The 22,193-nt window shown below is 41.5% G+C and overlaps 2 protein-coding genes across 16 annotated transcripts in view; one reads left to right on the top strand and one right to left on the bottom strand.

The window, feature by feature from the left end:
• Positions 1–9,435, top strand: part of ptprdb (protein tyrosine phosphatase receptor type Db) — an 85,648-nt gene extending 76,213 nt beyond the window's left edge. For all 10 annotated transcript variants that reach the window (XM_079278310.1, XM_079278316.1, XM_079278313.1 and 7 more), the window contains 6 exons: positions 2,581–2,759; positions 2,917–3,043; positions 3,993–4,118; positions 4,203–4,357; positions 7,686–7,821; positions 7,931–9,435. In XM_079278310.1, coding sequence (XP_079134436.1) covers positions 2,581–2,759; positions 2,917–3,043; positions 3,993–4,118; positions 4,203–4,357; positions 7,686–7,821; positions 7,931–7,999 — 792 coding nt within the window. In that variant the 3' untranslated portion in view covers positions 8,000–9,435. The remainder of the gene's footprint in view (positions 1–2,580; positions 2,760–2,916; positions 3,044–3,992; positions 4,119–4,202; positions 4,358–7,685; positions 7,822–7,930) is intronic.
• A 4,056-nt stretch (positions 9,436–13,491) lies between these two features.
• Positions 13,492–22,193, bottom strand: part of kdm4c (lysine (K)-specific demethylase 4C) — a 28,375-nt gene continuing 19,673 nt past the window's right edge. For 2 of the 6 annotated variants that reach the window (XM_079279497.1, XM_079279499.1), the window contains exons 15-22: positions 21,695–21,771; positions 21,130–21,185; positions 20,889–20,997; positions 17,358–17,552; positions 16,868–17,038; positions 15,780–15,899; positions 14,730–14,822; positions 13,492–14,582 (exon numbers count right to left, since the gene is read on the bottom strand). In XM_079279497.1, the coding sequence (XP_079135623.1) occupies positions 14,391–14,582; positions 14,730–14,822; positions 15,780–15,899; positions 16,868–17,038; positions 17,358–17,552; positions 20,889–20,997; positions 21,130–21,185; positions 21,695–21,771 (1,013 nt within the window). In that variant the 3' untranslated portion in view covers positions 13,492–14,390. The remainder of the gene's footprint in view (positions 14,583–14,729; positions 14,823–15,779; positions 15,900–16,867; positions 17,039–17,357; positions 17,553–20,888; positions 20,998–21,129; positions 21,186–21,694; positions 21,772–22,193) is intronic. The other 4 variants (XM_079279500.1, XM_079279498.1, XM_079279501.1 and 1 more) reach the window with 4 other exon arrangements.

Below are 22,193 nucleotides of genomic sequence, written 5' to 3'. Positions count from 1 at the left end.
GTTGTAGAGTTAGATCCAACTGATTTATGGTGGTTCATAAAACTGGTCAAACGACAATAATGGGACTCTTAAACTGGTCTCTGTAAGGGACACACAGAAGGCCAGGCGTCAGGGTCAGCGACACAATATCAGCCATGAATTTGGCACTGTAGATATTCAGTGCCTCCTCTCCACTTCAGGAGAATGAATCTGAGGATGGGCTCACTGCATGCTACTTTGCTCAAAAATAAAAATATTTTTTGTCCTTGTCGATTCAACCAATCGGCAAAATGCGACATTGGAATAACAAAACAAAACAGTCCGTCCAATGCAATCATATAAATGTACTTGTACTTGTATAGTACTTGTATAGTACTTGTATAGTACTTTTCTAGTCTTACGACCACTCAAAGTGGAAAGAAAATGAAGATCAGGTCAATTTGGGAGGGGCATCTTGTGCACCCCTTAATATTCACAGTATTAGATTGCCCCAGACTGACAAGCAGCATTCCATTACTTAACTACTATCAGACATTTTTCAAATCTGAACGATATAACCACTGGCCGGTTCGGCCTGCAATGGATTGGCTGTTTGGGAGTCCTCCCGAACTTCCCGATGGCCAGTCCAGCCGCTGGTCACTGAGCATCTTTCCCTGAGTTATTGGTTCCCGCTCTGAGAGTTTCATATACTCAGGCTGGGTGGTTGGATTTGAAGGGGATTATGGGATTGCGACTTTTGAATCCAAGGTAAGAGAGTTCTACTGGGGGCTTTAGAGGGCATGTTTGGATGTCAGATGGCTACACGCAGAAAGATGAAATAATGTAGGCCAGAAAGTTGCAGTTCATAACAAAACTCTCAGGGAAAGGTCATATGGGCACTTTCGAACAATTTAGGGTAGCTGATCAGAATTCAAAGTGAGAACACAGAACACAGGCATCAACACACAAGCGGGAAGAGTGCGTGTTGTTGAGTTGGGTTGCTTTCATTATATTCTCCCTGTTTTTGTTTTGTTTACTGTGGTATTCACCTCTTGCAATACCAGTTCTCAGAAGACCTGTCTGCTTCGGCATGGTGGAAAGACAATTTACCCATACAGGTATCTGTATTGAAAGCAGGTGGCTTCCATTTTTTTCCTGGAATGGTTTATTTCTGCTCCGACGCTCAGAGGGCAAAGTAAACACAAAGCCATTCTAAGCAATCTCCTCCATTCTATGCTCTGGCATTCCTGCCCTAATGGCAGCGGTTTCCTCAGAATGGCAATGAACCAAGGGCTCCTTTAACTTGGTTGCTCAGCCTTAAATCAACGTAAAACATGTGTGTGTGTGTGTGTGTGTGTGTGAGGTGTCCCAGTCGCCACGTTCCATCTCACTCAAACACTTGCGGGACAGACAACCGGCACTTTCCACCTTCATCAACCAAACACCAAAAAGGATGGAAGGAGAAGCGTCGCATCCCTCAAATGAAAAGAAAGTTGAGGCATGTGTGTGAGAAAAAGAAAGAAATGCAGCTGTCCTGGCAGCCTTTGGTAACCCAACACCCTATTAAGACACTCTGTTTTTGTTTCCTTACACAGAAAGAGAGAGTTTACTGAGGTTGCCAACAGGGCATGATTGTATCCAAGCTTAACAGATGGTTAAAACAATGGCCATGTATCAAAGGAACGGAACGTTTTGTGTGTTCCAGACTTTATTGATAAGGCAGAGTCCAATTCAAATCCAACTCGCATGAAGAATTGCTATCGTTGGCACTGGAAACCTCGGCTCAGAGAACCAAAATGAACTGGTGAACTTGTGGTCCGGTGTGGGATTTTCCAGCGCGGTCCGTCTGTGAGGAAAATAAGGATCCGCTGTTTCTCCCACAGCGCTCCGGTAGCCGCCGATGGCCGAGGCTCAGTTCACGAGATCCCATTGTCTCCGTCTGCGGTTTCCCTCTGCCTGCTCTCTGTTGTTCTGTCTTTTGTGTTTTCGAAGCCGTGTCATCCAATGGTCGAGTGTCAGAGAGAGTGCACAGCATGTGCTCGCGGCTGCACGTAGCCCACACGAACGTGTGTGTTCCAGGGTGTTTTGTTCTCCTCCCTTTGCTGGTGAAGGATCAACTGCGGTTCACATATGTGCGTTGAGACAGTGTGGGGCCTTGTGGTTTCCTGCCCCTCCCCCCTCTCTTGATTTTCTTCTCCCTCCTCTCATTCATTTTATAATATCCCCTCTTTCCCCCACAATGCCCCTCTTTTTGATGTGTCTGGCTGAATATCCTCAGGACTGCCGAGTCAAACTGATTTTTCAGATTGTCTGGAGAAAGCCAAGGTTTGTGCTGAACACATTTCAATGAGGTCCCTGAATTTGTCTGAACTTTCTTCCTTCCTTTTAATCAATCCCTTCTTGTTTCCATCATCCTTCATTTGATTACTTTGTGTTTTTTCTGCTTCTCACTACTTCTTGGAACAACATCTAAGGATCTATAAATGACGTTTATATGCAAAACCAAAAGACACATGTAAAACAGAGGTCTCTTGTAATCCCATGTGGGATTGGCCAAGTGTTTGACACAGGAAAAAAAGAATCGTGTAATATTATAGAACATTGATTTATTCTCCGTTCCAGCGTCTGGCCAGTGCCAAGGCCCACACATCGCGGCTTGTGAGCGCCAACCTGCCGTGCAACAAGTTCAAGAACCGGCTGGTGAACATCATGCCCTACGAGACCACGCGAGTGTGCCTGCAGCCAATCAGAGGAGTGGAGGGATCGGACTACATCAACGCCAGCTTCATTGATGGATACAGGTCAGACAAAATTGATCTGAACTGTTATTTTTTCATCTTCCCGTTTTCTGGTTGGCATTTAAGGCCTTGCATTAAGGTTTAGTTCATTCAGTTATTTTATGTAGACTCAAAAGGTATTTAGAGGGAGAGTATTTAACTCATCGGTTTGTGTTTGCAGGCAGCAGAAGGCCTACATAGCAACCCAAGGCCCGCTGGCTGAGACCACAGAGGACTACTGGAGGATGCTGTGGGAACACAACTCCACCATAGTTGTCATGCTCACCAAACTGAGAGAAATGGGACGGGTACGGATAAAAGTACACACTCATGTAATCAAGTACCCTATGTAGGGTACTTGTAAGAATAGAACCTCTAATTCTCCTGGTGTAAGGGCTTGTAGATCTGGTGATGGAAAATCAAAGAGAAAGAGAAAGTAAGCCACAGTCATTCAATTATTGTGAGCGAGCTGCAGCTTTAAAACGTTACACGTGGTTTAAATAAATGAAAATCGACCCAAAATATCATGTTGTGTGATGGAGAGATAAGGATGCGAGTTCTATCTCATGAACATCGTGTCGCGTTTGGCACAAGACAATCTTGGAATGAATAATTCATTTTTTGTGGTCAGGATGGAATTTTCCTGACAAAGTAGCCAGAAATAGTTCTCCTCATGCACTGAGTCCCTCAGGCATGATGTAAAGGCAAGGCACAGCCAGTGTATTTGTATAGCATAACTCGTACACCTGGGGAATTCAAAGTGCTTTACAGATGAGCAGATCAAACAAGCATCAAAGAAAGAGTGTTTTAGATCAACTGAAACAGCGTAGATAGAAAGCAGAGTGCGTTCTATCAGTGAGTAAAACAGCGTCAGAGGGACAGTGGGGTTCCACGTCTCGATGTGAGAGTTGGACGCTGCTTCTCCATGTTTAGTTCTAGCCGGAAGGTATTGCGAACAGATTTATTTCCAGTGATCTGAGAGGTCCAGCACAGTTGAAACATATCTGAGATGTATTTTGATCTTTCTCCATTGAATGATTTATAAACAAGCAGCAGTGGTTTGAAGTGAGGTTGGTTCTTTTGGTTTTCGTAGGAACTCTAAAGCGAAAAGCATGGGGATTGTAGGGGACTAGTGGTTGGGCGAGAGGGCTGTCATCAGCATGGCTATGATGAGAAATGTTATTGTCGTTGATGATTTGTCCAAGCGGGAGCAATGCAAAGCTCTGAAACAGAAGCCTCTCTGCTGTCCTCCTGCAGGAGAAGTGTCACCAGTACTGGCCTGCTGAGCGCTCAGCCAGGTACCAGTACTTTGTGGTGGATCCCATGGCCGAGTACAACATGCCCCAGTACATTCTGCGAGAGTTCAAAGTCACTGATGCCAGGGTGAGTCATCAGTTTGCGTGTGTTTGGACTGCTTCGACATTATTTCTGTGGTTAGAAATGATAAAACACATTCTCTTCTTCCAGGACGGCCAATCACGGACAGTTCGTCAGTTCCAGTTCACCGATTGGCCAGAGCAAGGAGTGCCAAAGTCAGGGGAGGGATTCATTGATTTCATTGGCCAGGTGCACAAAACTAAAGAACAGTTTGGCCAGGACGGGCCAATTACTGTGCACTGCAGGTAAGACCTCGCACTAACGCAGTTATATTACATTCCATGGGATTGTTGGATTAAAGGTGAGTGACAAATTTAAGAAAAAAATGAATAAATGAGTGGAGAAACATAACATATGAAGATGAGGTTGATGAGGTTATTTTCTGCAGCTGGCAAATAGTGCCGGTCATCTTACCGCATAATAGTCTGTGTCGGGCAGTGATCCTAAAGCATGAGCCTCACTGGTCACTGGTCACAGTCACGGGAAACTTGCCTCTAAATATATATATATATATCTATATATTCTGTCCTGCTGAAACATAATGACACATACAGTGTCTGATCTTTGCCATGTGTAAGCAAACACATCTGAATTGGGTCACTACAAACTCAGCCAGTGAACATGACATGCTTGACTTTTACTGTTTTTCACATTTTCATGACATACTATTCTGTGACTTCTTTGACATTTCTTAATGATGTGATGTGCTATGACTTTTTGGACATTTTATTTGACATAATACACTATGGCATAATACAACATGCTGCACTATGGCTATTATTGGACATTTTAATGACATATTATGCCATGACTTCTTGATGACAATTTTATGACATCATTTGCTGTAACCTTAATATATATAATATAATAATATAATTATGATTTATTTGGGATATACTATGATTTTTTTATGACATAGCACAATAAGTCTTTTTAATGACATTGTCGTGACACACTCTTACATCACTTTTTGGTGACTCGGTGACACTGAATGACAACTCTTTGGTTGAGGCAATTTGCTGGTTTGTTTTACTATACTATAACTGTTTTGACACTTTTTTGACATACTAAACTATAACTTTATTAAGACGTTTTTATGACATGCTATACTATGATTTTTATCATCACAACATTAAGACAATACAATGCAATGAATTGTTATGACATTTCAACGTCATACCATGTTATGATTTTTTTATGATCTTTTGACGACATACTATGTAGTATGACTTTTTGTCCTTTGACATTTTAATAGCACACTATACTATGATTTTCGTGACATAATATATCCTATCATGCTCACACTAATAAGCACTTTTTGTCACATACTATACATTTTCTATGACATATTACTGCATGGCTTTTTAATGGACTGCTATACCATTACATTTTAGCAACATATTATATTATGATTTTCATGACATACTGTACTATACATAGTACTATGAATAACTTTTTTTGACATTTTAATGGCATACTATACTAGAAGATGACTCGGCACAGATAGGACGTTTTACAAACTCTCATTACCGGAGGAGCTGGGCTTTCGTAGTGGCCGATGGCTGCGCAGCCGCCACCATGCAGGGACGTTCTCAGCGTTCTTCATGGAGGCTCCATACAAATACACGTCAGCTTTTGCTAAGTTTTGCATGTGATAAACTCCCGATAATAATCCAAACTGTGAAATGGCACTCATGCTTTGAGGCTGGGAGAGTTGGGGTTGGGGGCGTACCAGCACTCAGTGCCCTTCACACCTACGTCCGAGATCTTTTTCCTTTTTCTTTACTCCGTTAGAACTCCAGAAAGCTTCCTGGGACTCTCGCTCATCTCTCTAATATATAACGCAACACTATCAGCTATTCGTCCACGATACAAGACAGAAAGCATTCAACAGTTACTTTAATCACACACTTTAGGATTCTCCTCATCCCGGGAATATGCAGGAACATTAATGGTTTAACATGTAGCGAAACCTTTCCCTTTTACTTCTCTTTCAAAACATAGAAATGCCCTCACGTAGATTTCTGCTGGTTGGTTTGACGTTCAGTTCCAGGTTTATGTATTTATTGCTTTGAGTTTGATGTTCATCATATTCATATCGGCTATTTATTTAGGTATATATTACTTTGAGTTTGATGTTTAGTGATCCAGATTTATTTATTTAGGTTTAATTACTGTTTAAATTCTGTTTAACAGTTATCCAGTTTGTATAGTTTGTAATAGCCTAGTTCTTTTGGGGGGGGCTTTTCAAAATCCAGTCGACCATGATGCTATACTCTGCGTTTAATGACTTTTAATGACATACTATAGCTTTTTATAACATATACCATGACATTTTTATGAAAGTCTAGTGACATGTCATGCGTTGACTCTTTTAACATGTGTATGACAGACTGTACAATGACTTTTAACGACATGCGACACTAAAGGGATGTCATGATTTGTCAAAAAATGTATCAAAAACAACTTTTCCATTTCCACCTTCAAAGTCAAGTTTTCTCCCTCTACTGGGAACACAAAAACACCAAACAGCGTAGCTCACCGGTAGCCTGCAGCTGCTCTTTGTGAGGCGCCAGAAATGACAAAACAAGCAAACGGGAAAACCCTCCCGCTTCCCTCTATATCCACAGCGCTGTGTACGGTAAAGCATGTGGGCTCTGACGGGGACTTCACGCTGCATTCAGGTGCACCTCGTAAACTCGGAGGACTCGAGCCGTTGTACTAACAACACATTTGCTGGTGAAATAAGTTATGACATATTAAATACATTATTTTTAAGTTTGACTATTGAAAAAGACATCACACTTGATACCATGTAGCTTCTCTTTTTAAGGGAGAATTAGAAAATATAATTGAAATTGTAAAGACATGAAAACAATGAGCTGCTGATCTTGACGAATAAAGACTCCATTGTCTGCTAATGGCACAGCTGCAGTGCAGGGAAAAAATGATGAAATCGAAAATTTGATTCGTGACTTTAATTAAAGTCAAAAGTCCAATCGAATCCTGAATTTGGAGCATCGAGGCATCGACAGTGTACTTTTTTGTGACACATTATTTTATGTAATTTTTGATAGTTTGAGGACAAACTACACCATATCTTTATAATGACAATCTATACTATGACTCTTTTATGATATTTCAATGACATACTATGCTATGACTTTTATAAATACGACATATTATACGAAGACGTTTTGACATTTTGATGGCACACTAAACTGTAACTTTTCAATGATTTTTTCATGACAAACTACATTAAGACTTTTTGAAACATTTATGACTTACTATACTGTTTTTTTTAATGACATATTAGACCATGATACATTACAAATGTGATGACATACTATACTACGACTTTGTATGAGCTTTATGTCACACTACACTGTCTGATATTTTTCAGAAATACTGTACTATGACTTTTAATGACGTTCTTTACAATATCCTTTTAGACATTTTCATGACATACTATACTGTGACTTCCTAATGACATTTGATTGACATACTATACCATGCCTTTTACATTTTGTAATATATCCACCTCTTAATATGTTTCCATCGCTTCGCCAACAGTGCTGGAGTCGGCAGGACCGGTGTGTTCATCACCCTCAGCATTGTTCTGGAGAGGATGAGGTACGAGGGAGTGGTGGACATCTTCCAGACTGTCAAGATGCTGCGCACCCAGAGACCTGCCACCGTTCAGACAGAGGTGAGCTTCCCAGCTGTTATCCTTCCAACTCCTTTCTAATCCATGCCTCCTTTCCCTAAACACCTTGTGTCCTCTGTCACTGACTTGATCTTCTTCTGCCTCCCTCCAGGACCAGTACCAGTTCTGCTACCGGGCCAGCCTAGAGTACCTGGGAAGCTTTGATCACTATGCAACATAAAGCCGACTGGCCGTGTCTCATGCCACATCCCAGCCAGTGCACTTTTCTTAGGTCACACGCGGCCTAAATGAATGCACTAGGCTGCAATGTGTCTTTTGAAGATTTTTTGCGACCACGCGCAGAGTGAAGGGGACCCATCGGCTTTTCCCGTACTCAGAAACAGCACCTCCAACTGAGCCATAGCAACCTGCTTGACAAGGGTGTTTCCTTTCACCCTCAGCCCAAACACACCCATTGGTCAGTCTGAAGAAGCAACTTCAACCACTGTTCCAATCAGAATACTTGATCAAATATTGATTTTTTTTTTTGTATTATTATTATTCGTTTCAGTGCTTTTGTAAGCACCCAGATTGCTTTACATTGTTTGGGTGTGGAACTCTCACCTCGTCCACCACCAGTGTAGCATCACCAACCTAGACACAGGACCCGGCTACAGTATTTAGCTGTCACAAGAAATTTAGATTTTTCTATCTTGAGGACTGTCCAGAAGGAGTCTACAAATCCATCTTCTGGAAGTCTCGTGGACTGAAGGAACTGGGACTTTTGAGCACCAGGGAATTGCCAACGGGAGACTGAGAACACAGAGCACACAGTATTAAAAAGACAAAGAATATACATCCCAAAAAAAGACACCAAGCTATGTTTTCCTGTTTTGTTTTGGAAACAGACTCTTCTTGTGAATGAAAAACCAGATATTTCTACCATACAGTAATAAAAACCACCAGTTCAACCTTATGCTTCATGTTTTAAGATAAGGGAAGCTTGAGAGAGGTTTAAAATGCATACCACAAAGTCAAACGTTCATTTCGTTTTTTAGAAAAGAAAATATAGATATGTGACTATCTTGTTTTTTTTTTTAAACTAGCTATTCTTTATGGCATGTTCTGTTTTTTTTGTTTTTACAGATTTATGACTTTGGCCCCACTGACGATACAAAGGCAAAGTGGTATTTTTTACCCTTCTGTGTAATACAATGAGCTGTAGCGTTTAAAAAAGAAAGAGGAAAAAAAAGTGATACGGTACTGTTTTAAAGTGTACAATCAAATCTAGTGTGGAAAATGTTCACAATTCTATAAAAAAAAAGCACCACAATTGAGTGTCACTCCTGTATTCTCTAACCCACTCAGTTGTTCGAAAACACACACGGTTGTTTCACCACGCACACGGGACTCTCAACCTCATCTCTATCTGGCCTGCCGGTGTCAAAGAAGACAGCCATTCTTGAATTCCCAGGGGCCGAGCGAGGTGCAGCATTAAACCCTGCTGCCACTGGGACGTCCCGAGAACAATCTCGCCATGTCCTTCTGTGTGCGGGTTGATCGAAAGTCCAGATAGAAACAACAGAGAGCATGCACGGAGAAGCAAAGTACGACAAAAACGTAGATTTATGTGTCCAAATAAGCTTCACAAAGATTTCTTAAGCAGGGAGCGAGCCAGGGATGTAGAAAACAGGGTGGGGTGAGGGTGTTGGGGGGGGGGGGGGGGGGGGGGGGGTTAGGGCAGGAACAATTTTCTCACTGGAATGCTCACCTACGACTTCTCTCTCTGTCTGATTCAGTGTGCAATAAGTAGATGTATTATATATTTTTGTGTGTAGTCACTAACTGCAGTTATATGCCATTATGAAGACGATGATATTGATGACGCATCGTTTTTCCAGACACAAAGATGTTCTATGATTCTCGCCACTGTTAAATGTGTCCAAACAGAGGGACGACCTCTGACCTCTTAGGAAGTCGATCTTTTATCATGTCACAGTTTCAGTCGATGATGTCATACTTTCTGTGTGTCATGGCAACCAACGAATGATCAAACTCATACTTCAAAACAGCATCGAATAAGTATTTTGATTTTAGATTTCTAGTGCCTTATATTACACGCCTATTTTGATAAAGTTACTTTAAAGGGTTCTTTTGTGTATCTTCTGTGTGTGTGCTTGTACGTATGTGAACCGAATGTATGTGTATATGATTTTGTTATGTTACAGTACGTGTAAGTATCTTGTGTGTTGTGTTTTTGGCTGTGAAACTTTGTATGGACGAGCTCTGCGGAGGCTGGATAGTTGTACTCATCACTTTCCCAGCAACAACACTGTCATATCTCTTTTAATCGAAATTATATCTTACATGAGACTCAAATACATTAAAAAAAAGTTGTTTCAAAATAGGTTATAAACAGGATGGTCTGATCATTTTGGAGAGAAAAGGAAGTTTGTATGTCGACAGCTTTCAATCTTTTGTTTTTCCTGACACGTGCACAAGCTTTGTGTAGATACTCTGTCACTCGGACTTCAGTTTGCCTGCCATGAAATTTTGGCCACACCATGACATCACACCGACTGAGCTGGCTTGGGAAAAGTCATCCTTTCTCAGCTTTGTCGAAATCAAGATGAAGCTGAACTACGGTGGGCTAACTTTGTCCGTTTTGGAGAAAAGCTAAGAACCGAACCGATACCTGAAGCCCTCCTAAAATCCGTCACGCTGCTCATTTGTGTCACTCATCCTGATGTCAACAGTAATATATATTTTTTTACTTTAACGGCAAAGGCTGAGAGAAGTTCAGGTGCTACGTCTCCAACACAGAAACCATCATTTTTTGTATCTCCGTTGACGCTTGACCATATGAGGGATCGTTGACGGATTCCCACCATCTTACAGTCACGCTGTTGTCGTTTTTTGTATGCATGGTACCACTTTTGAGATGCCCCTTTGGTCGCACCTGTTATGGGAAGACTTGCACTTTCTCTCTTTGTACTATGCACTAATACTAGTATCCTATTATCTCTGATCGCCCCCTCCCCCTCGCAAAGGAGTTTTACTTGAGCTCAGTAAAGATGGACCCTGTAATGCTCACATGGTTGTTTATATGTAAATAACACAAAACACAGAGAGTAATTGAAATGCATAAACAAATGTATCGATAAACAATTAAGGTAAAGAGTGAATAAGAATCTATCAGATATACAGAGTGATATAATACAACGATGCACCTAAAGTCACAGTTTATGGCACAGCAGTATGTGCAATACATCACATTGTGGATTTGTTGTACCACAAAAGAGACATTTCACAAAGAAAGTGTTCTATTTTACCCCCTAATGTGTCATGTAGATGGATAAAACTGGAGTTTATAAATTGTATAAAAAATTAAAATATGGTGTTACTTGGATCAATTACCTTTAATTGGTCTGTAAATGTAAACATTTCTTTTTTTTCTTTTTTTTGGTTTGTTTTCTGCTCCGGGTCAACAAGTGCTTTTTATTTTCCTACATTGGTTCTCGAAGCGAGTGAAAACCGAAAAACAGGACTGTATGGATTTCTGTTCTCTGTCGACACAAGTTTCATTTGTTACAAATAAACTCAAGTGAAATAATTGCTACTTCTGTCGTTTTGTATAACACGTAAGACTTTGGAACAATAAAGATAAAAACTTTTGAAGACATTATTTTGGATAAACAGCACCTTGAAATGTAGATTTCGGTGATTTTGGCTGCCATGTATTGGTGGTTAGATACTGTGCTCTGTTTTAAAGTTAAATACTATTTTCATATCTGTAATGTTAAAAAGATAGTCTGAAATTAAGAGGTGTTTTAAACACAATACCCAAAGCATATCAACTCACACAGGCAGTATTAAATGGGCTAAAACATGCTAAATCAGCGGTCCTTTTTCTGGACCATGTTAGCGTAGCAGACGGTCCCCTTCAAATTTGTTGAAAGCTGTAAAGATCACATAGTATAGTCTCTGAACAAATTTATAATATGTAGAAAAAAGTCATTAAAAAGTCATGGTAAACTATTCACAAAAAGTACAAGAGCAAAATTATAGTATGAAAACATAAAAAGTCATGATATAGTATTTAGAAATATATTTTAAAAAGCCATCTCATGAAAATAAATAAAAAGTCATTGCAAAATGAAAAGCCTGTTGAAGACGTCAGAGTATAGGTATGTCATTAAAATGTAAAGAGAAAGTCGTACTGTGGTGTGGAGTGTTTCACATCTTCTGTTTCTTGTTTCCTTGATTCATGTTTTCATTCAGGTCGAGTGTTTCCTGCTTTTATTTTGAAGATGACCCCTTATTTGTCTTGTCTTGTTTTACCTCCTGCCTTTATTTTTTTTCCCCGCCTTTTTTCCCGCCTTTACCACCACTCAGTCCCTATTTATATTAGCCCAGTTCCTTTCTTCTTTGTCTGCTTGTCGTCACTTAAGTTTGGAGTTCTGCTATAGTACGTCGAAAAAATTTAAAAATAAAGTCATAGTATAGTAGGGTTAGGGCTATGGTGATGAGCTTGGCATATTAAATATACACAGAAACATTAAGGTTTAAAGATGGCACATAAAAAGACATTAAAGCAGATGAATGCAAGCAGAGATTTGAATGCACAGCTGGTTTTTTTTCATCAAACATTTTGTTTTGTTATGAAAGCTGCTTTGACAAAAAACGAGTAAATAGATTATTTGACAATTACCTCTCATGAGGCAAGCCTGGAAGACGTTCAAATCAGCGAGTAAAAAATATAAATTCACAAAATTGTACACAACACGACTTTGTCATGGTAACATATGTCACAGCAAAGTGCTGTTCCATTTGTATTTACACTATTTTCAGCCCTTAGTCTCTCAAACTCAACCGTTCACCAGGTGACGTCCGATAAGTCCCTGAGGGTTCATAACTCCAAATTGTGTATGAATGCGTGTGATTGATTCGATCGTTCTATGGTGGCACCTTGCATGGTCGCCCCTTCCATCAGTGTATGAATGGGTTAATGACAGTGTTAAAGTGCTTTGAGTGGTCAGAAGACTAGAAAGGCGTTGTACAAGTACAGTCAATTTACCATTTATAGTGTCAAAATTCATGAAAAAAGTCACAATAAAAAAATCATAAAAATTCATAGTATAGTATGTTGAAAAAGAGTAGTATGAAATGGAAATAACAGCGTTGCAAATTTATATTTCAGTACATAGTTATACGCCGTCATCTTCTTTCTTTGGTATCAGTATGACAGGGCGACATGGTTTCCACGAGAGTACAAAGCTCTTTGACACCTCGCCACGCCCACTTAAGATGCCTCCTGGATTTCACCTCCTGCCTTTTCCTGCCAGGGTCCTCAGGATTTACTGGCAACCCTCCTCTGCTCCCCATCCTTCAGCGTGAGTGCAACTATATCTGTACTGAAGACAACAATTGTCAAACATTTAAAGACAGCGCAATATAAACTCTGTGACTGGCTGTTAGACTTTCTCAATGGATTGGAAACCCTGACAGCATGTGTCCCGCGCTCTACACACTACCTCGCCTACCACAAGGACAAATATCCTGAAACCTGCTGAGGACACTGCAGTCATTTGTGCGATCACTGGAGGTGAGGTAGTAAGTCTGATGACACGGTGTGGAGGCTCAGTAGCTTTAAATGCTTGCGCCCCATCAGTGATGTGAAAGCATAACAGCAGCTGTTGAATTTACTTGAAATAACTTGACAATTCAATTAAAAACAAAAAAAAAAATCTTTATTTATTGTTTTCATTACAGCAGTTAGCAATAGTTTAACTGTAGCAAGCCAAAAATAAATACAAATTTTAAATAATTTCAACAATGTGTTTTGTTCAATGGAGCGACAGTAGCATTTCACGTGAACAGTGCACAGAATCCAACCCAAAGTCATAGCTTCCTGTCTGAATCTTTCACCTTCGGAAGGGATTAACATTTGGTTTATTTTAAACTCTGCAATAATTCATTTTTCAGTCACAAATTACACAGTCAATAGATTTTCTTCCGTGCGGCTGAAAAATCATGCAGCAAGGAAGCCATTGTGGTGCCATTGGACTCCAGCAGGAGCAGTTAGGACATTTAACATGCGGGGAGAAACAGTAAGACATGAGGGGAAATACTACAAGCCAAGTTCATAAATATTCTAAATCAAATCTGGAAATAACAGACCCACAAAAATCAACCATGGGCAAGCTATTTCAAAAAAAAAAAAATCTCCCCTTTGAATTGTCCATGTACAAAGAAAAAAAAAAAAAAAAAAAAAGGCGATGTGACAAATGTAAGTCACGTTTATTTTCCCTGACGGATGTGAAAGCAGGAGGCCACGACACGCCCTCCGTTAACCCATTCAATCCCAGCATTCTACGGGAGTCCAGCTGTCCTGTTCTTCTCCAGCCCGTCGCTGTTGTATAATGTACAAGCTCTCGCTAGTGAGCATCCATCGAACCTCGAGTCACCCGTTCCCGTCAGATGTTTCCTCAGAGAAGCCGTGTGGGCAACAGCTGAGATGGACGTAGATCCAAAACGCTTCAACACAAGCATACTCGCACACAAACAGCCTCCTCCTCTACAGCCACTGGTTAGTCAGTGCATTAGTTTGTCATCGATCCTCGTCCAGGACTTCATTTCCCTTTGTGGCTGCGTTGCTCCCATGTGCTTTTGGCAGTAGTAGTAGTAGTAGTAGTAGTAGTAGTACGGAGGCCTGGCAGGGCCACATAGTCTTTCTGGAAGCGTGAATTGGGCGTTCTCTGCCGTTTCCTCTCGCCCTGCGTGGTGAAGAAGGCGTCCTGGAAACGCATGCTTGAAGCGGTGGACTAGAAAGACGAGCCAAGAGAAAAAACAAATGGAGATGAGTAAACAAAGTGCTCCAGGTGGCAAGAGTGTTTAACAGTCATTGCCATTACAAGCATCAAACTTATAGTTTACAAGTTCATGTGTTGCCCAGTAAGTCTAATACTTACAAGTCTACGTTTCACCTTTTTAGGTAGGTCTTCATCTAAAGTATAGACGTCTTCTCTTTTTGCCAGCACCTGAGACCCGTCCTCAAACTCCACCTGAGAGGAAAAGGAAAATAATCATTTACACGCCGTTAAATGAATGGAATGCATTTATGCAAAGTGCTCTACAATTTGCTTCTTTCTCACCCATGCACACACTAAACCTGAAAGGTACTTAAGGTACTCCACGTGGTGCTTTTCTAACTCCGAAATTGAATCTATGTATTAATTTGCAGTAAATAAATCAGGATTTGAACATTTGTCGAAGACAAGTGATCTTTGTAGTAACAATGCAAATACAATATAGTTTATTATAAAGCATGTCTCAGATCTAAAGTAAACATAAATTATTTCATCATAAATCACAAAGAAAAACTGCCTTTTTCAGGTCTAAATGATGAAACATTACCAACTCTGACTATGACGTGTGACTGATTAAATAAACAATCAACCGTCTTCTGCTCAACAAACTCAAGTGTTTGATCGTCGTGTAGATGTTGAAGCAAACTGCAGCCGAGAACTATTTCCCAGCTCGGCACACCTGGACAATGGAAAGTTCTTGTTCAGCTTCTTTTTTTTTTTTTTATCTGACCCATCTTAAACTGAGTATCTGCATCACAGATGCATTTGCGCATAACTAATGGTTGACGCCCAGCTCGACTAAATAAAGCCTTAAGTGGAAGCCGCATGACTTCGCTTGGTGAATATTTCATTTAGCTTGAATAATGCAGATTGTCACCTCCTCCTCCTCTTCTCACTTTCTCCATCTCTCCCCATCTGCATAGCTTTTGCCTTCGACCAGAAGACTTTTGACGACGTCAGAGGAGTCACGATAGCGCCGACGTTACCGGAGTTCTTTAAGTTCCCAGCTTTGACCCTCAACTGAGCTTGCAATCTAACTCAACATTCACCCTCAAAAAAATGATTCCATCAGCAAAACAAACAGCTCATATGTCTTTCGCGTACATTTGCTATTTACCATGCATGTCTATAGTGCAGTACGTTAGCATGTACCTGATACATGTGCGATACGTTGGATCCCAGGTATTTGGCACCGTAGAACAGCCCATCAGGCCACTTCACCTGAACAGCTTCCCCCACTTCTGGAGGACCCGAGTTCATACAGTCTCTGCTCTAAAGACACAGGAGAACAATGGTTGGTCCACGTAAGAGTGCGTGTCAAAATTTGATGAAACGCCAGCGAGGGCTGTGATCTAAGAAGAGTAGCTCTATTATCTTGGCGTGCGAGTTTAATTCATTGAGCTAGCTGCCGTTCCCTGTTGATTCATAGCACGCAGGGTAATAACTGGTGCAATAAATAATTAATTATGACCCTTTTCCATTTCGGTCCTGGTATTGTGCGTGCGGGCTCACTCAAACGGCTGTGACACACTAAATAGAATGGGATCGTAATTCATTTGATTATTCCCGTGAAAGAAACCTTGCAGTCTTTCTAAAACACAGCAAGATGTGCGACGAAACGATTCACATGGTGGTAAGTAATGTTCAAAACATGGACCTACAACATGATCAAATACTTCTTCAGCATCATAATGGTCTCCAGATTCAAAGGATGCTATTCAATGTTGCATCTAAGGGTTTTAGAGTAAGAATTGACTTGGTCAATTAAGGCTGAGGTTGAGGATTGAGTGGAATGTCCTCACTAATACAGTAACACATGGAAGTGTGTGGTTGTGTCTCTGCCACAGCTACTTCTCTTTAACAGTGTTAAGTCTTTACCATAATCACTTGAACAAATCAATGAATTTAAACTCATCGAAAAGGCCATGCGAGTGATTATTTGCCACTACCATGATAGTCCCATGATATTCATAATATAATATGAATAGCCTCTTCAGACATCCATGCTGTTTCACAGAAGCTTTATAGTGAGAAAATGATTCAAACTGACTCTTGCTCACATGGGTTTGGTAGATGCACACGTTACGGTGAGAGTATAAAACACATTTACAGGTAATCCCTCATGCAACGACCATGTGAGGATCAATAATCCCTCTCAACTAGAAGGAAGTTCCTTTCCAATGAGAGGGGCTTCGAATATCAGATATGACCTTGTGCTAATGAATTCAACATGTTCTCACCACTATATCCTCGGGGTAGGTATCGTTGGAGAAGGAGCCGTCATCGAACATGACCTCGTAGAACATCTGGGAGGTAATCTCGGTGACCTTAGAGCTGTAGTAGCGCAGGTTCTTGTGTTTGGAGATTACCGTCTGGCCCAGGGAGATGGGCGCTTGGCACGCTCGCTGCTTCTAGTATAGACCGAGAGCAGCAATTAGACTACCGTACAAGCACACTCAGTCAATAAGCAGATTTATAGCCCTACACTAAACCATCCCCTTTTCACTCTTACATTTATTTTGAAAAACAAATGTGACCAACATTCACATGCCCGCATGGGAGTTACACCGATCATCTGCCGTCTACGCTAGAACCAATTATCCCCGTTAATCTTTTTTTAGGAATTAAAAGTCTGATCTCACAGAGCGAACACATTGCCGTGTCCTCTCTAACTAACTGAGCACAGCCTGGTTCATAACAGCTCTAGGAAGCACCCGTCCTATAACTTACAGCTGAGGAACTCCGCGACTGATGTCTATGGCAGGTGATTGACACGACATACGGCCAATCATCCGGCTCCATGATTACACCGGCAGCATGGGCACAGGTCACATGAAAGGAGGTGGGACACCGGCCACATGAGCACTGGATACAAGCGCCTGCCTGCCGCTTCGTCGAGCAGCGCTTACGACAATAGATGCACTTCTGTAAACACAGACCAGAGCAAACCGTCAGCACCGAACAGACCGATGAGGGCCAGCTGCAGAGAGGCCGGCTTCATCCTCTCACTTTCAAGCCCGCACTCAGCCCCAAGTCCATTCTTTCCTACTGCAGACACAAACATCTAGCTTGATTTTTTAAAAAAAGAAAGAAAAAAAAGGCTAAAATATTTCCTTTCACAGCTGGGCACTGTCGTCTATACCTAAATAATGCTCGTTTTGGGGAATATTTCCAGCTGTGGATTAAAACACATTAAGTTCTCCAGTGAACATTTCACATAATTAGGGCAAGGTATGTGGGATTGAAATAAACAACATAATGGAGGAACATGTCACTCAGAGTATGACTCACTTATGTGTTACTGATAGTTCACGTTCATCAAGGAAGGACTATGGCTCTTGTTTATATCATCACTTGATAACTTGTTTTGGGACTTTTTATGGGATTTGTTGACAAATCCCAGAAAATACTCATAATAATGTTGTGAATTGCTATTTATTGCATTAATGGTCTCCAATAGAAGATTAGCCCATTGTTAGCAATATCCGGTGCAGGTATTTGAGTGGGCACGGGCCAGTCCCACACTAGCAGCCTGGTCACAGGCTACAATGGACAACAGAGCAGCAAAACAGGGAGTCCTTGTCGGCCAATTCCACTGAATGGTTTTGATAAAAAAGAGAAACTTGAGTTTAGATGTAAATTATGAATAATACATGCTACACACTTAAATGTATAGGATGTTAAATGCAGCACATAGTGCATGCATACATGCACGTAGAATACTTTTAGCACAGGTTGACTGTGTGATTTAGTTGAACAGAAGTCAGCAGAAAGTGAGCCTTAAAGCGTCCGTCACATCTCCTCCTTCCTGCCAATCTTTTCCTCTCACCTTCCATTGCAAGCTACAATTAGCCATCGACCAATGAGAGTCTTTGCTTTGCATTGAACAAAACCTGACCTCATTCAAAAGTGTAGTCTTTTTGAGCAGGTTCAAAAAAAAGAAAGTGAGCAATTTAAAATCTGTGTTTCCACTTGAGAGACTTTGACTACGGGCTGAAGAAGAACATCAGCGAATTAAAGACAAGAGGGCAGCTAAGTGAATCATCGCTTGGTTGAGCCATGAACCTCTAACACCATCGAAAACCATTGTGTGCTCCAAATAAACAGATCAGTGAAATCTCCTCGATGCCGTTATTGGATACGGTGGTGTAAACGAAACATAGACACGAGAGAATAAACTGAGGCGAGGGGGACACACCTAACAGTTAACACAGACATGTGATTTCACCGCTACAATACAAGGAAACCCTCACATCGGACCAATCACATGACATCACTGGACGTTTACACAAGAAACCAGCGCTTCAAAACGGGGGATGAAAATACAGAACTTTATCACATTTTTTTGGCGTTTCTGTTATTAATGGAGCCTCTATTGCCTCGCAGCGTCTCTATTTCTGAACTTGGGGACTTTTACGCCGTGCTTTCCTTGGTGACTAACTTGGCCTACATTTCACAAAGCCCTTTCCCACATCTCCTCCATTATGGACAGCAGTGTGCTGCTGATGAACTGGCCCGACTCTCTCGTCCACCTATTGAGGCCAGCATGACAAGATCCTGAATGGCATGAAACACACCCTGTGTGTGCAGCGGGACGTGTGCGTGCCTCTGTGGGTTTGTGCTTGTGTAAATGAGCATTGATGTACCTTTATTGGTGGAAAGATTTGTGTGAAAACATGAGGTAATGTCAAAATATGCCAACATAGTTTGATGTTTCAGCGTGAGGGAGTTTGAGGAGGAGCCTAACCCACTTCTCCCCATGCCTGTGTCTTCTCCGGGGTGTATTTGGGCGCCTGTGTTGAGCCATGCGTTAAGAACATTCCCACAGTAAATTATGAATGTGTATGCGTGTGATAGTAAATTATAAATGCATTGGGCTGCTGCAGGGCCAGCGGGTCCAACGCAAACACGTGGCTCACGGAGCGAACTTACAAATGATACATTGGACATAAGAGAAAGCTATACCAGCCATAAGCACACTCAATTTAAATGACATCGCTGTCATCATGACACTAATGGGTTTTTTAATGCAGAATGTTTGAACAGGCTGTCTTTTTCTTACATCTTATTATTTAAAACTCAAAGAGGTTATTTTAAAGAGGCCCGTCTGTTCTATCATCAACTCAGGCATGCATCCTTTCAAAAAAAAAAAAAGTGCTTGTGTCAGCATGTTAATTAGTGGAAAATTGGCTGCAGAGAGCAAAGATTGTGTGTCATCATGAAGTGTGAGGAAAAACTTGATGCGGTCAGATCCGATACATCTTCCAAAAGGGAAGAACCTGTGTACTTATCAAAGCATGTGCTGTCAGCATCGCCAGCTGCAAGCTATGGACGGCACTGTGACGAACCGAGCAGCATCCAACAGCTAAAAGGAAGAAAGCTCCGCTTCCACAAAATAAAAACAGAATTTAGATCCCAACAAGATCTGAAAGATGAGGCCATCATCAGGGTAATGTCACAGGCTGTTAATGAGCTTGCCGGCCTTTTCAGTCTGGACTACAGTTTGCATTTTGTTCAGATTTGGGCCTCTGGATACTGATACTTTGTGGTCTGTGCCTTCATATTGGAATGAGCTTCATTTCAATGTGGTGTGAGCAGATATGAACAATATCTCTGTAAATAGCTCGTGCTGTGGGTAATGTCACTGTGTCCATAAAGTCAGTGTCCTATTTAGTGCAGCAGTTTTAGTGGACAGTAATCTGTTACTAATGCAGATTGTGTCCCAACCCGTGCGTTGATCAATCATATACGCTTCTTCTAAAAAGCAGTTGTTTTTTTAATCTACATGCAATATTCATTCCTGAAACAATAACGTAAGCGAGGATCGTGCATTACCGTCCACCGCGCAGTCTGATGTGCCGCTCCAACATTTTGCTTTCTGCTGAGCTATCATGGCGCCTGCAGCAGAGCGCTAACTAGTGGCAACATGTCAGGTCTGCTGACACACTCCAACTCTCTCATTAAGCAAACACACACACACACACACACACACACAATAGATGCAAATGCAGACAGACACACAACCGCACACATGTAGACAAACACCCGCACACAGACAGCCCTACATACACAAACCCCCTCTGCCATCCACCAGTGGTTAATTATCTAGCTTTGATTGCGGCCATGTTCATCTCACATTGTTAATTAGAGCTGTGAACACTTCATTAATTAGACTGAGCCAGTCCTCAAGGACCTGGGGAATTCCAGAGCAGCATCCGAGTGTGTGTGTGTGTGTGTGTGTGTGTGTGTGTGTGTCCTCACCAGTTTATATCGCTGCATGGGGATCCTACTGGTGTCAATGGGACTCCTCTTGGCTTCGTCGCTGAACCTTGCCTCTGGCAGTGCTACCGCACACATCACGTGGGCCCATCTATGTGCAAACACACACACACACAAATGATTACATTGTGATGATTAAGACGAACAGACGATTCATGCGTCTGAGCTCTGGAGATCAGAGATGAGTATGCGGAGCTAATCACAGAACAAAAGCCTGTCTCACTTGTCGCTTTGGGTTTTCTTCAAAGCTCCACCTCTGAGGTTACAGAGACAGCATTCCTGAAAATAAAAAAAAACAAACATACAAGTGGGTCACCAATATCCTTACACACGCCTGCATATAACCCCTGCATGTAGTAACTGCATTGTGTGTGGTACTGGGGCAAATCAAATTCATGGGAAATCTGCTGGGTGGTTTTATGTTAAAAAAGGCAGTTTAATGTTGAGCACAAAATAGAAACTTTCAATATAAATGCAGTTAAAAAACTGCAGCTTAAGCTGTTCCAGCGTGTTCTCCTCCAAGCAAGCGAGGTAATGCACACAAAGGCTTCCACAAAGGAGCAGCAAATAGCGGCATAATTTAAAAAAAAAAAACTTATATTGATCCATCTTCCTCAGGTAAAAAGAAAAATTGACTCGGATCAAACTGCCCTGAGCAAATTTGCAGTTTGTAAATGTTGCTCTTTGCGTCTACATGTAATGTGCTTATAATTACACTCCATATGACACACAACCGTCTCAAAGGTACAGGCGAAAGTGACATCACAGGAGGAGAAACACGGCCTTACTGCTGTAAAGCTTCCTTCTGTACAGCGATCACACGACCACTGTTCGCTGACATCATCTGCAGCAACACCGTAGCAACCTACAGAAGGGAAGTAATAGATGGGAGAAACATTTAAATCTTCACACTCACTCAAATGCTGCTAAACCGCTTTTACTCTGACCTGGTGGCGCCATGGTTTCAACGAACCATTCACAGAAAGCAGCCGACGCGACAGTACGTCTACAACCGGTTACAAAGAAACAAGAATAAAATGCCACGTTCACGTCGTTTCCACAGAAAGATGGTTGTGATTCCTGCAGACACAGCTCTATGGTAAGTGTGTGAAAGGGAACAGTGCAGACACCACAGGCGGAGAGAGGTACATCTATGCGCCTTTGTTTTATAAACGCATCTATTTTGTGTGTTCATCCGTGTATCAAAGAGCGCTTTGTAGACAGCCAGACCTGCGCGGGCGTGACAGCGGGCTCTTGTTGCAGACACTTGTGCGGTGGGCCCTTTGT

This window comes from Melanostigma gelatinosum (assembly GCF_949748355.1).
Source record: "Melanostigma gelatinosum genome assembly, chromosome: 11".
Lineage (NCBI taxonomy): Eukaryota > Metazoa > Chordata > Actinopteri > Perciformes > Zoarcidae > Melanostigma > Melanostigma gelatinosum.
Note: the sequence above shows the minus strand (reverse complement) of the source record. Positions and strands in the feature narration are given on the sequence as shown.